Below are 11,966 nucleotides of genomic sequence, written 5' to 3'. Positions count from 1 at the left end.
CTTTAAAAATATTCTCTAGCATGAGCAGAAGGCTTGTGGCTTTTAGTTTTTACTTTCTATGAGCCTGTTCTTAAGGAAGAAATAATTGTAAAAGGCTTTTTTGAGGATTTTTTTTTAGTGGTTTTGTTTTTAACATTCACTGTGAAAACATACTGATTTATCAAAAAGAAAACCAGGTGACACATGACCGTTTTGTCTAGTAAATCTGGAATAATCTAACTGTATTGTCACTGCATAAAACTATGTCCCCAGCATTATAGAGACAGAAGCAGCAAATTAGCTTCCTCTGATCTCTGAACAAAAATATTAAAACCCCAACCTACTACCAGCACCAAAATGACAGAATTTGCCTAGCTTTTTTGTCTTTTTCAAACCTATTCATGCATTACTGACACAGTGACGTGATCAACACTTCATGGTACTGCTCAACACTTCAGTCAGCCAACTACACAGCTGAATGGAAGCAAAGGTACAGTAAAAAGCAAGAAACAACACTGTTCCATTTCTAAAATGTCACTCTTCCCATTAGCAAACTGTACTTGACCCTTCTGGCTGGAGAGGTGTCTATGGTTTATTCAAAGCGACGTAGATGACTGTATAGAGACTGCACATAGGTGAAGACACACATGGGATCTGGCTTGTGACCCATCACCATCATGTCATCCACTTCTATCAGACGCTCGCAGTGAGCCATTTTCCTGTAGTAATAATAAAACAGAGCAAATCAAGAGTTAAATCTAAGGCCTGTAGCTGCTTACAAGATTCATTTGCTGCGATGATTTGAGCATCACTGAAACATTTAAGAAATCCTGACATCTATCAGCAGCAATTCAATTCACAATTAAATGAGCCAGGTCAGGCTGCAGATGTTAATTTTTGTGACCATGGAATATTCCTGTTCTTTCCCTCTCCTCCTCTATACTGGGATCCAATCCAAAGCCCTGTAGGGTTATTTTTTCCCCCCACTGACTACCATTCACATTCCTGTAGCATGTAGCCCAATCTCACATTACTCTGCCCCAGCCTCAGTTTCTGGTTATTATATAGGAAGTTCCAAAAGAATGGAAAAACACAGGAAGAGATGAGATGTGCCAATGAAGGCCCATATGGTTGTGAACTGTTTGTTCTCCATCACCCCAGTATATATGAGTGACTTGGACAACAATCTCAGATGATCAGGTTGGAGAGCAGAAGTCTGACTGAAACTGGATCAGCAGAACAGAACAGATCTGCAGAGGTCTAAAATGTAAAATCACATTGCACAAAAGCAATTTGATGAGCAGAGCTTGTACTGGGGTGAACAGCAATAAATAAGAGAATAGCCTTCTCTGGCACTTGAAGAAAACAGTTTAAAGACAATCACACCTATGAATAGCAATTTCTGTAAATACCTCTTACCTAACATTTCTTAGTGTTGCATGCATGTTGTCACCTGTTCTCCCCCATACTTACTGTTACATGTAAACTGAAGTAGAACACTGCAGCTTTCCTTTGAGAGTTGTAAATAGTTTTAGAGATCAATCACCTAAAAGTATCATAGAATCTCTTTCAACTCACTGACAAGCAACAAAATTTTTTAGATATACATATATGTGTGCATATAAAAACCCCTTCTAATTCTCAAATGAATTCTTTGCTAGAGGCTGTAACAAGGAGAAACATTAAGAATTTTGAAAGTTACTGCACTAGCCATGGTAGTATTTTGAAAAAGAGTACCAAACCTAGCTGCATACCACATGGAGTGGTCTTATGTAAGAACCGTGACACTGACTCAAAAAAGTTACTATTTCTGACTGACAAGCTCACACTCATAATGAGTTAGAATTTAACTGCCTGCTATACAGCATCAAAAAGAATCAGGACAATGTGACTGAGGGTATTAGCTCCGTTTTAAGAAATGGAGTCACCAGGATGAGATGTTGAGCAGCTCTCAGCCTTGATCTGAGTTCAACCTTCCCTCTTGTTCAACCAGAGCAACAGACAGACAGAGCTGAAGTCTCCCACATGTTCTATCTGTTCTCTGTGCAAAGCTGTATTCTCCTGTTTGGCATGACACATGCAAGCTAGTGATATAGGATCCACAACAATAATGATAAAAATCCTCACTGCTGCCCAGGTGCATTAGACTTGAACTGGAAGCACTTCACAGAGAGCTAATATGGTACTCACTCAGCCATGGTGAAGGCCAGCTCAAAGTTCTGCTTGCGATTAGCTGGGTCAAGCTTATTATAATCAAAAGCTTCAGGAAAGAAAGAATGCACAAGAGCACAGAATGCCATCCCATCATTCCAGCTTGAGGAGAAGTTCTGGAGATCAATGTGCTGTCATGATGAAAAAAACCACACATGTTAATACAGCATTTGGGAACAAAGAGCAGTTGCTTTTGTTCCATGCAGTTTTTCTATCCTTTCTCTCCACTAACAAAAGCAACAGAGCACAGGCTTTATGTTTTTCTTCCCCTCTTTGTATAACCACTACATTATTGGTATTCTGGGGGAAAAAAATGGCACACTCAGCAATGAAAGCGTTTTGCCTAAAATGCCCAGATGCAAAGCAGACAGTCAAGGTCCCCGATCCAAAGCCCACTGAAAAAAATGGGAAGAATCCTGCACAACATAAGTGAACTCTGGAGCAGACCCAATGCACTAGCTCAGTATCTGTGGAAACTAAGGACACTGCTTATATATAATCATAATCATCCTATGAAGGATTTATAATTGAAGAACAATTCATTTTGTGGCTGTGAATAACACTAGATAAACACTATGCCTACTTGCTTTGCCCAATTCAATGCCTGTTTACACAGAGATAGGTAAAAATATAGGGAGAATTACACCTACTGTAAAACCTGATTCGTAAAATCAAATTCTTATTGTTACTTTCAACTGCCACAGTGAAAAGAAAATATTTACACTCTTGTCTCATGCTGCTTTCCCATCATATAAAAGTCAAGCCCCAGCTTTTCTGGTAAGCAACTAACAGTAATTTTTATTAGTTCTGTTTATGTATACTATAATGTACAGTTCAGCAATAATTATGCACATTTTATAGTAACATTGAAAAAATATTACACACCCAAAAAAACCACCAAAAAAACCAAAACCAAAATTTTTCTTTCTCCTGGAAATGGCTTTGGCAATTGCAGCTTAAGGCTAAGTAAAATGAATATAGTCTCAACCGCTGTATTCTTTTATTTACACTAATGTTACCTCATAAAAATTGGCTCACAGTGTGATTAAAACCAAACCATTTACTACAAATTCACTTGTCTAGTACTTTGGTCTGTTGTGTAGCAAAATGGCCATAGTCTCCTCCATGTACTGGCAAAATGTTATTCAGAACTTGCCATATGTAATGAGAATGCAAAAATCACACCCTGCAACTAAGAAAAAAAAAATGTGAGTGTATACTGAAATCTATATCCATAAGCACAAAAATGTAGACTTTCAGAAAAACACTAATGCATTGCTTTAGTAGGCATACAGAATCTCACTCATGCAATCAGTGACTGTCTTGAAGTGCTACCCACGCAAATCATGTTTGCCTTACCCACACAAAACCTGATGACCTTAAGGAAGTTAACTCATTGTCTAGCATATTTTACATTCACTTTTTAAGTATTTTTTTTGGCAAATTCTCCTGAAAAGAGAGAGAGCTGAAAGTGCTAGTGTATATTCACCTTATATCCTATGGTTTTTGAGCGACACCAGTCTAACAGAATTTGTTTAATGCTGCTAGCGCTGGCAACCCCAAAACTCAGCGACCTCTTCAGCTTAGCTCTGGATTCTCCTTTTCCTCTGGAAAATTAAGAGAGATCAGATTAAATTACATTCTAGAAAACCTTAAACCTACTTGTCAGGAACATCTATGCAACCCTGCCCAGGTCAGTCCCTGCCCAGGTGATATTTGAGAAGCGTGTTGCTGGAACTTTGACTTGTGTGTCCTGCAAGAAAAACTAATTTTTATTCCAATAAAGCCAGGGTTCCAAGCCCTCGTCTTTTTAAATCATACTCCCATCATGGTGCATAAAGAAGAACCCATACATCTGATCCTCAATGAATGCCAACAGGAAGTCACCATATGACCAGTCTTACAATGACAGAGAACTCTTTCCTGATAAAATGCACCTGCTTCTTCAGCTGAACAACTCCAAAGCCAGAGGAATCTGTAGCTGTGAATTTCCAGGCAGGGTCTATGAAGTCAGGGAAGCTACACATGACGTAATATTGTTCCTTAGCTCAAAATCCTACATTGACAGACCTCCCACCCAACTGTACTCCGCTGGTAATAATTGACAAGTTAGCTTCCCATTAACAAACCATTCTGGAGACAAGAAGTGTGACATACTTTCCATCATCATGTTCAAATTTCTCAAGCAGTGCTTTCCTGGCCTGCGCTCCTGTAGTCCGTGGGAGAGTCTGAGACCGCACCAGTTCTCGCCTCCTCTCGACTTGGCGATGTACAGTGGGAGGAGAGGAGCGAGAGCTGGGGGTCACATCACAGTAACCATCAGTGGCACTGGAGAAACATAACACAAAAAGTATGTGGTTAAACTGATGCCAAGAAAAGGCTGGAAAAGAACTACTCACAGACTTGTATCTCTGAGTAGCAGGTATTTGTTTATTCAGCCCTGGGCACAAGGGGGATCGCTCCACCAAACTCGTGCAACCAGGGACAAAAACTTCAGAGTTTATATACATTAGATGCTCATACATACTCATTATTTCCAGGAATGGATGGTTATTATTATAATTAGTTCTCAGAAATCATTATCATATACTCCTCCTCCGTCTCTGCCCTCCTGGCATCAATCCCATGGTCCTGGGTGGTCGTTTGGTGGTCGTGAAGACGAAGCAATATACTCCTCCTCCGTCTCTGCCCTCCTGGCATCAATCCCATGGTCCTGGGTGGTCGTTTGGTGGTCGTGAAGACGAAGCATCTTCTTTACATTAGATGCTCATACATACTCATTATTTCCAGGAATGGATGGTTATTATTATAATTAGTTCTCAGAAATCATTATCATATACTCCTCCTCCGTCTCTGCCCTCCTGGCATCAATCCCATGGTCCTGGGTGGTCGTTTGGTGGTCGTGAAGACGAAGCACCTCCTCTTCTTCAGTACCCTTTGGACACCCTTATTGTGCAACCATTTACCCCTTTGTACAATTTTGCACGCCTTGCTGGCCTTGCCTATATCTTAAATATTTTGTTTCTTCACTCCACACCTTATATGGTCTTAGTTTTCCTCCTACTGCCAAGGTTTGAGCCTACTGTCCTACAGATAAGATGTGCTGTTTTGCTAACTAAGCTAAAATAATACCATTAGTGAAGCTTCTTGTCCACATCATGCAATCCTTGCTACCCTGCCAACCAAGCTAAAATAATGCCATTAGTAAAGCTATTCTTTATACTTTCTGTTTTGACTGTTCAATTTCTGTTTTCAGTCTACTTCTCGGTATCAAAACAAAAGACTAACCCTCTGCAGTGCCAGGAGGCAGCAAAAAGGTCCAACTGTTGCCTACTCTAAGCCTCCCAAACCAGCCCTTTCAAAGAGGATTTGAATTAGGCAAAAGGCATTTAAGTAAAAGTCACATTTTTACTGACAGACAACAGCACTTAAGTATAGAAGACTCTAACGTACTTTACAAATATGACACAACTGGACAAGTCACAAGCACTTGTAGCACTGAGCAGAAAACAAACACCTTTAGGAAAAAAAGAAGAGGAAAAAGAACAGAAAGAAAAGAAGTTGTGGCCACATAGAAGTACTAAATGCATTTAATTTCCAGCTTTGGGGATCCTGGAGGATAAGTCACATTGTAAAAATGAAACTTGCAGAGTAATTCAGGAATTTTTACTAATAGTGCACAGAATTCTAAGCTCATGTCAGTGTTACTTCACTGACTGCAAGCTGGTGATTTGATCACAAAATATAGGACTATATTCCAACTTGCATTTCTTTGAGCCATAAACTGCTTCATCAGCATCAACAAAGTAAGCCACATATCACATTTGGAAATGTTCCCTATGACAGAGGTGGGAAACAGGCAAAGAGCACAGTGTGACACATTAATTTCTGGTATGGATGGAGGTCAGATATGACAGCAAGTTCTCTAGGGCGCTCAGCCTATCACAACTCAAATATTGAAGTGCTGATGCTGGAACTACCTCAGAAGAAATGTAATGCCTAATTTGGGATTGTTTTCAAGGTAGATGCAAGCCCAATTTAAGAGATTTTCATTGGCTGCTCTCCCATAGGATGGCTGGATATACCAGGAGTAATTGTGATACCATGTGATCTTATACTAAGTAACTGCAACTCTGAGTTAATCAAGAATGTGTAGTAGTCCTCAGCAAGGCATTTATCTACAAATGAAACTCTAGGCTAGCCAAACTAAGGATATTTGATGGCAGTCATATGCATGTTTCTAAAATAAGCTCAAAGTACAAATTTCAACGCAGCCGAGTATTTTTACAAGTGTTTTCAAAGGGCCTGACAACTTCCTCCTCCTAACTAAAATCCACCACTGGCAGGCACTGAGAGTCTTACTGACTAACACTGCAACAATGCAGAAATCCACAATTAGGTCTACTTGAAACTGCCCTACAAAATTTTTATCCTTTCTCATCTCTATTCCACTTATCCCACAGCCAAGCTCGCAACCTTTAATGGGCTTAAAATACACCAAGGAGTCATCTGTGCTTTGGTGCAGCCTGAAGAAGGTGGGGTGGCCTGAAGAAGCCTCCCCAAAAAATAGAGCCAAAAGTCCTAAGGCTACCAAGTGCTGTGATCACGGGCGAGATGTTGATGTACAGCCTACTAGATGTCTTGTGAAAAGAAAGGCGTGAGGGTTAACCAAGATAGGGCCCTGATACAGGAATGAGAGGTGCAAAATAGCAACTGTTGCAAGGGGTTTAGGAGGAACAAATCATCCTGAAGCTAGACAAATAGACCACACATAGGATCATACAGACAGCAGGTTGCTCATTTCCCATGAGAAGTATGATCAACAGATAACCTGGTATGTTTCACCTGAGAACATTCAGGGTATGTATTCAAGCACTGCCATATTTAATGAAAATTACTATGTACAGTACATCACTAGGATGGTTTGAGTACAGACAGTGTGATTACTACCGTAGTCACTGTCTGGTTATTCCCTGAAAGAAGAAGTATGGTTAGGAGGAATATGCCCATTTACATGTTAATGGACATAGTACATACATTAAATGTATTACCTAGGTTAATGGAAGATAATAGTACAAGTAGGTTAATGCACAATTATACACCCAATGCTAAAGTACAGCATCTGGGACTCACCTGTTCTCCAAGTCAACAGATCACCTGTCCATTGAGACTATATCGACCACAACGGCCTAAAACACAAGTCATGAAAAATACGTACCTTTCACCAGTTTTGGCTCCACTATGCATCCCATAGCTCACACTTGAGACAGACTTAGTGACAGGAGTCTCTACAAAAAAGCAAGAAAGACAAGATGCATTAAAGCAGAAATTTTCCTCATGCACTTTCAAGTAATCTCCTGATAGACAGACACGCACTGATTTTCACTCATTGCACTGAAAAGCTGCAGGCCTCTAACCTCCCACCAACCAAGCAACCTGGGGTGGGATTTTCCCCAGGGGTTAGATTCCTCTGTAAAAGTGTTGTACTGCAGCGAGAATGGTATAAACACACCAGTAAGGGCTGTGAGAGGATGCCTTTGATAAAACTGCACTGGGAAGGTCAGATCATTTCAGGCCCTTGTGCAAGACCTCAGAGGAGGGCACACTGCCATGGACATTTCAGTGAAAGGTAAAAAATGGTGCTACAGCTCAGCTTGCAGAAGTCATTCTGGCAGACACAGATTCCTGGGGAGTCCAACATAATTGAGAGCATAATTTAAATTACCTAATTTCTACCAGAAAATATTTTAGCAGAACAGACTCCAAAAGGTTGCAGAGGTGGCTTAAACCCAATTTTGCATCTTCCTCCCTCCATCCCTGAGCACCTTTGGTGCTTTGCCTCTTAGATCCCAGCTCTGGACTCCAGCTATGCTCTATAAATGAAGATCAGTGTCTTGCCCAGCTTTCACACACTACAGCCAAAACTTGTTGCATAAGCCAGCAACTCATTTCTTGAAGGCTCCTTCTATACACAGACAAGCATTGGCATCTTAGACACAATCCAACCTGATCACTGTCCAAATCACTCTGTGAAAATGCTAAACTCTCCACACTTCCAACAGGAGGGATCCAGATCAACTACACTTCTTATGTAAAACACCCTGGTAAATGCTGCCATACAGATGTGACAAATTTTTGACCACAAATACCTGCCAGATATTTATGCAAATCTCAGCTGTTTTAAGATGAGGAGGACTGTGATCCCTATTCTGGATGAGCTATATCTTTTGCTAAAGAAACTAACATTTGAGACCACTGTGAAATGCCAGTACATTGTGCAGACAGTAACAGCTTGGTGACATCAATCAGAAGTACTTTTGGATAGAGCTCAACTCATCTATTTCAACTGAAATAAAAAATCCTTAAGGCATTTTGTCCTTTGACATTCCTATTACAAAGGGGGCTACTTACTTCTATCCTGCTAAAAGGAATTTGCTTCAATATATGTGGGTGAGCACACCACTTTCCAACTGCCAATACCTTGTGTACAGTCACAGTTTGCACTTGATCAGCTGAAATTCTCGCTGCTCAAACTGTCTGCCACACTTACCTAGCATCTATGTTTTCCACAGCAGAGATCACCTACATATGTACACACCACTGTGCAAATAAAGAAAAGTACCCCTTGCTTTGAACTGAGAACCCAATAAAGCAGAGAAAGTTTTCATGATACCACAAGTCTGCGTGCGGTCTTGCTAGCAATTTTAATATTACTATGTACCTACTGATCAGAACTACATGCTCAGAATCCCCCAGACATAGAGCTGGGAATCCCTCTCAATTTGTGTTGCAAAAGGGTTTGCTGATAGGAACACTCACCTCCAGTGGCAGATGAACCCACTGTTCCCATCATAATTGAATTCCAGTCCTTCGCTGTAACAGCACAAAAAAAAAAAAAAAAAGACAAAGAAAGGTTTTGCTATATTCTCATCTTTAGTAAGATAAAAGTTGAAAGAATAATTTGCAAATAATTCCTCTCTCTTGCCGGCAATTCCATGTGGTGTCTCTCTGTAACTTCTGACCCATATATAGTAGTACAATTTCTAAGTGTCACAGCTCAAGGATAAATGACTTCAATATGAGTGATGGGTTTTTTTACTCAACTCAGGTATAACTAAGATTCTTCACTCACTCTGACTTGTAAATATGTGCCAGACTGCTGTCAGTCATTCCTCCCTCCAAATGACTATTGGAACCTGTTAGCCAAATATCTGCCTCACTTCTCAAGGGGCTTCAGGTCTCAAAGCACTAAAAACTACTGTAAATTTCAATAAAATAGCTGAGCATGTTCAGTAACTGCTAGAAGACAGGCTTCATTGACAGTGGAATTGAGTGCACCCTCAGCAAGTTCGCTGACCACACCAATCTGTGTGGGGCAGTCACAGCTGGAGGGAAGGGATGGGACATCCAGAGGGGCCTTGACAAGCTTGAGAGATGGGCCAATGCAAACCTCACGAAGTTCAACAAAACGAAGTGCAAGGTCCTACATGAAGAACGGATGTGTCATCCAGAGGGACCGTGATAGGCTTGAGAGGTGGGCCAATGCAAACCTCATGAAGTTCAACAAAACGAAGTGCAAGGTCCTACATCTAGGCCATGGCAATCCCAGGCACAGCTACAGGTTGGGTGGGGAAAGAATTGAGAGCAGCAATGAGGCGAAGGACTTGAGAGTGACAGTGGACAAGAAACTCACAATGAGCTACAGTGTGAGCTCAGCCCAGAAAGCCAATCCAATCCAGGCCTGCATCCAAAGCAGCGTGGGCAGCAGGTTGAGAGAGGTGATTCTTCCCCTCTAGTCTGCTCTTGTGAGACCCCACCTGAAATACTGTGTGCAGTTCTGGTGCCCTCAACATAAGGAGGACATGGAACTGTTGGAGCAAGTCCAGAGGAGGCCACAAAGTTGCTAAGAGCACTGCAGCATCTCCCCTATGAAGACAGGCTGAGGGAGTTGGGACTGCTCAGCCTGGAGAAGACTGACTGGAGACCTCAGAGCAACTTTTCAGTATCTGAAAGGAGTTGGAGAGGGACTCTTTATTAGGAACTGCAGTGATAAGACAAGGGGTAACAGGTTCAAATTGAAGGAGAAGTAGTTTAGGTTAGATATGAGAAAAAAGTGTTTTACTGTAAGGGTGGTGAGACACTGGCACAGGTTGCCCAGGGACATGGTGGCTGTGCTAGCCCTGGCAGTGTTCAAGGCCAGGCTGGATGAACCTTGAGCATCGTGGTCTAGTGGGGAGGTGTCCCTGGCCAGAGCACAGTTTGGGACTAGATAATCTGTAAGGTCCATTCCAACCCCTAAAATTCTATGATTCTATTTAGCTATATTAGACAGCAAAACTTCTCAGCAGCTGCAACATTACAGCCTAAAGCTCTAGCTAGGACCCACAATATTCCAAATCAGGCTGTTCCACAATGTCCAATGTAGCCATAGAAGTAAGGTTTCATAATTATCACCAGGTCACAGGACAATTCTCCAAGTAAGGAAATGGGATGCAGCTTCAACAAGTTGTATTTGTGTCTTTTACCTGACTGGTTAGAAGTTTTTACTGCCATTGCATTTTTGCTCTTGCTCTGTCCCAGCAGGCCAGTAGATGAATTAGTTGTTCCTGTTGAATAGATGCTTTCTCCTGACAACTTGTCTGATGTCCTGGTTACTGCAGTAACGGGAAGGTGGGGCATCTGTAAGGTGACTGCAGGGGCATGGGCTTCAGGAGAAGAAGAGTCTGACATCTGAAAAGCAGTCTGTCCATGGGAGACTTTTGCCTGACTTCCTAAATTAAATCAAAAAAGGAGATGGAAGTAAATTTGCTTGCAGATTTGCAACAACTTTATTTTACAAATCATTGGAATTACTCCAATTCATCCTGTGGGACACTGTAACATTTATGTGCAGAAATATCCCTAGTGTAAGTGACCCTTGCAGCAAACATACTTGTCCTACATGAATCTCACCAGGAACAATGTCCTCAGATCATTAATCCACTAGTACCTGCATTTGGCAAGCTCCTTTCTCTTTCACTGCACAGCCCTTACTCTCAATCTGTGTTAGGAGGCAGCACTTTTCTTGGTTTTATGAAACACTGTATGACACAGTTTTCTCTAAAATGGAGATAGAAAGTCATTCCTCCACTGAAGGATGATAGAAGCAAATGGGGTAATCTGCAAGATGGTTCGGGATGCAAGGCTACAATGGCATCCAGAATAGCAGGCCTTATGATCCCAAGACATTGTGACAGCAATCGCCTCTAAATTATGAAACACCATAGCGCATGCTTAAAAATAAAGCTTAAAAGGTAAGCTCCTAATTAGGACATAAAGCATTGGTGCCACAGGACAATATCCACACTGAAACCATAGCAGATTCTAACGCTTCCAACTTGTGAGACCTGTTCCACGACTGCTAGGAGCAAGTATTTTACAAGCAGTGCTGCTTCATTTCATGCCCTGTTCCTACCTGATGAAGACCGATGCCCATTTTCAATGATGGAAGAACTAAAAAATCTTCTAAACTCAGGTTTGTGGTGGTCATCCAGTTCTACACTCTGTCAGAATAGACAACAGACATGACGGCTGAATTTCAAACAGCAGCAAAAGTGAGAATATCCAGAAACACCTGGCAAGAACAGGTCTTCCTTGTACTAGTGACCACAACACAAGAAGGGAACTACTGCCTAACCCCAAAAGCCAAGTCTGGAAATGGAGCATTGGCAATGTAGGACTCACATCAATCTTTGCACACTTGTCCTCACAGACTCCATGTACCTAGCAGGTGTTAT

At 41.4% G+C, this 11,966-nt stretch overlaps 1 protein-coding gene across 1 annotated transcript; it reads right to left on the bottom strand.

Annotated features, from left to right (window-relative positions):
• Positions 1 to 481: 481 nt before the first annotated feature.
• SMTNL2 (smoothelin-like 2) lies at positions 482 to 11,732 on the bottom strand (the record flags this gene model as incomplete). Its single annotated transcript, XM_009075361.1, has 7 exons — positions 482 to 698; positions 2,170 to 2,321; positions 3,680 to 3,797; positions 4,348 to 4,518; positions 7,409 to 7,478; positions 10,716 to 10,961; positions 11,645 to 11,732. Coding segments are annotated over 7 exons (972 nt in total), but the record flags the coding sequence as incomplete, so codon positions are not given.
• Between the last annotated feature and the right edge of the window lie 234 nt (positions 11,733 to 11,966).

This window comes from Acanthisitta chloris, unplaced genomic scaffold (assembly GCF_000695815.1).
Source record: "Acanthisitta chloris isolate BGI_N310 unplaced genomic scaffold, ASM69581v1 scaffold18415, whole genome shotgun sequence".
NCBI lineage: Eukaryota > Metazoa > Chordata > Aves > Passeriformes > Acanthisittidae > Acanthisitta > Acanthisitta chloris.
The sequence above is the reverse complement of the archived record's forward strand: the minus strand, read 5'-3'. Positions and strand labels throughout refer to the sequence as shown.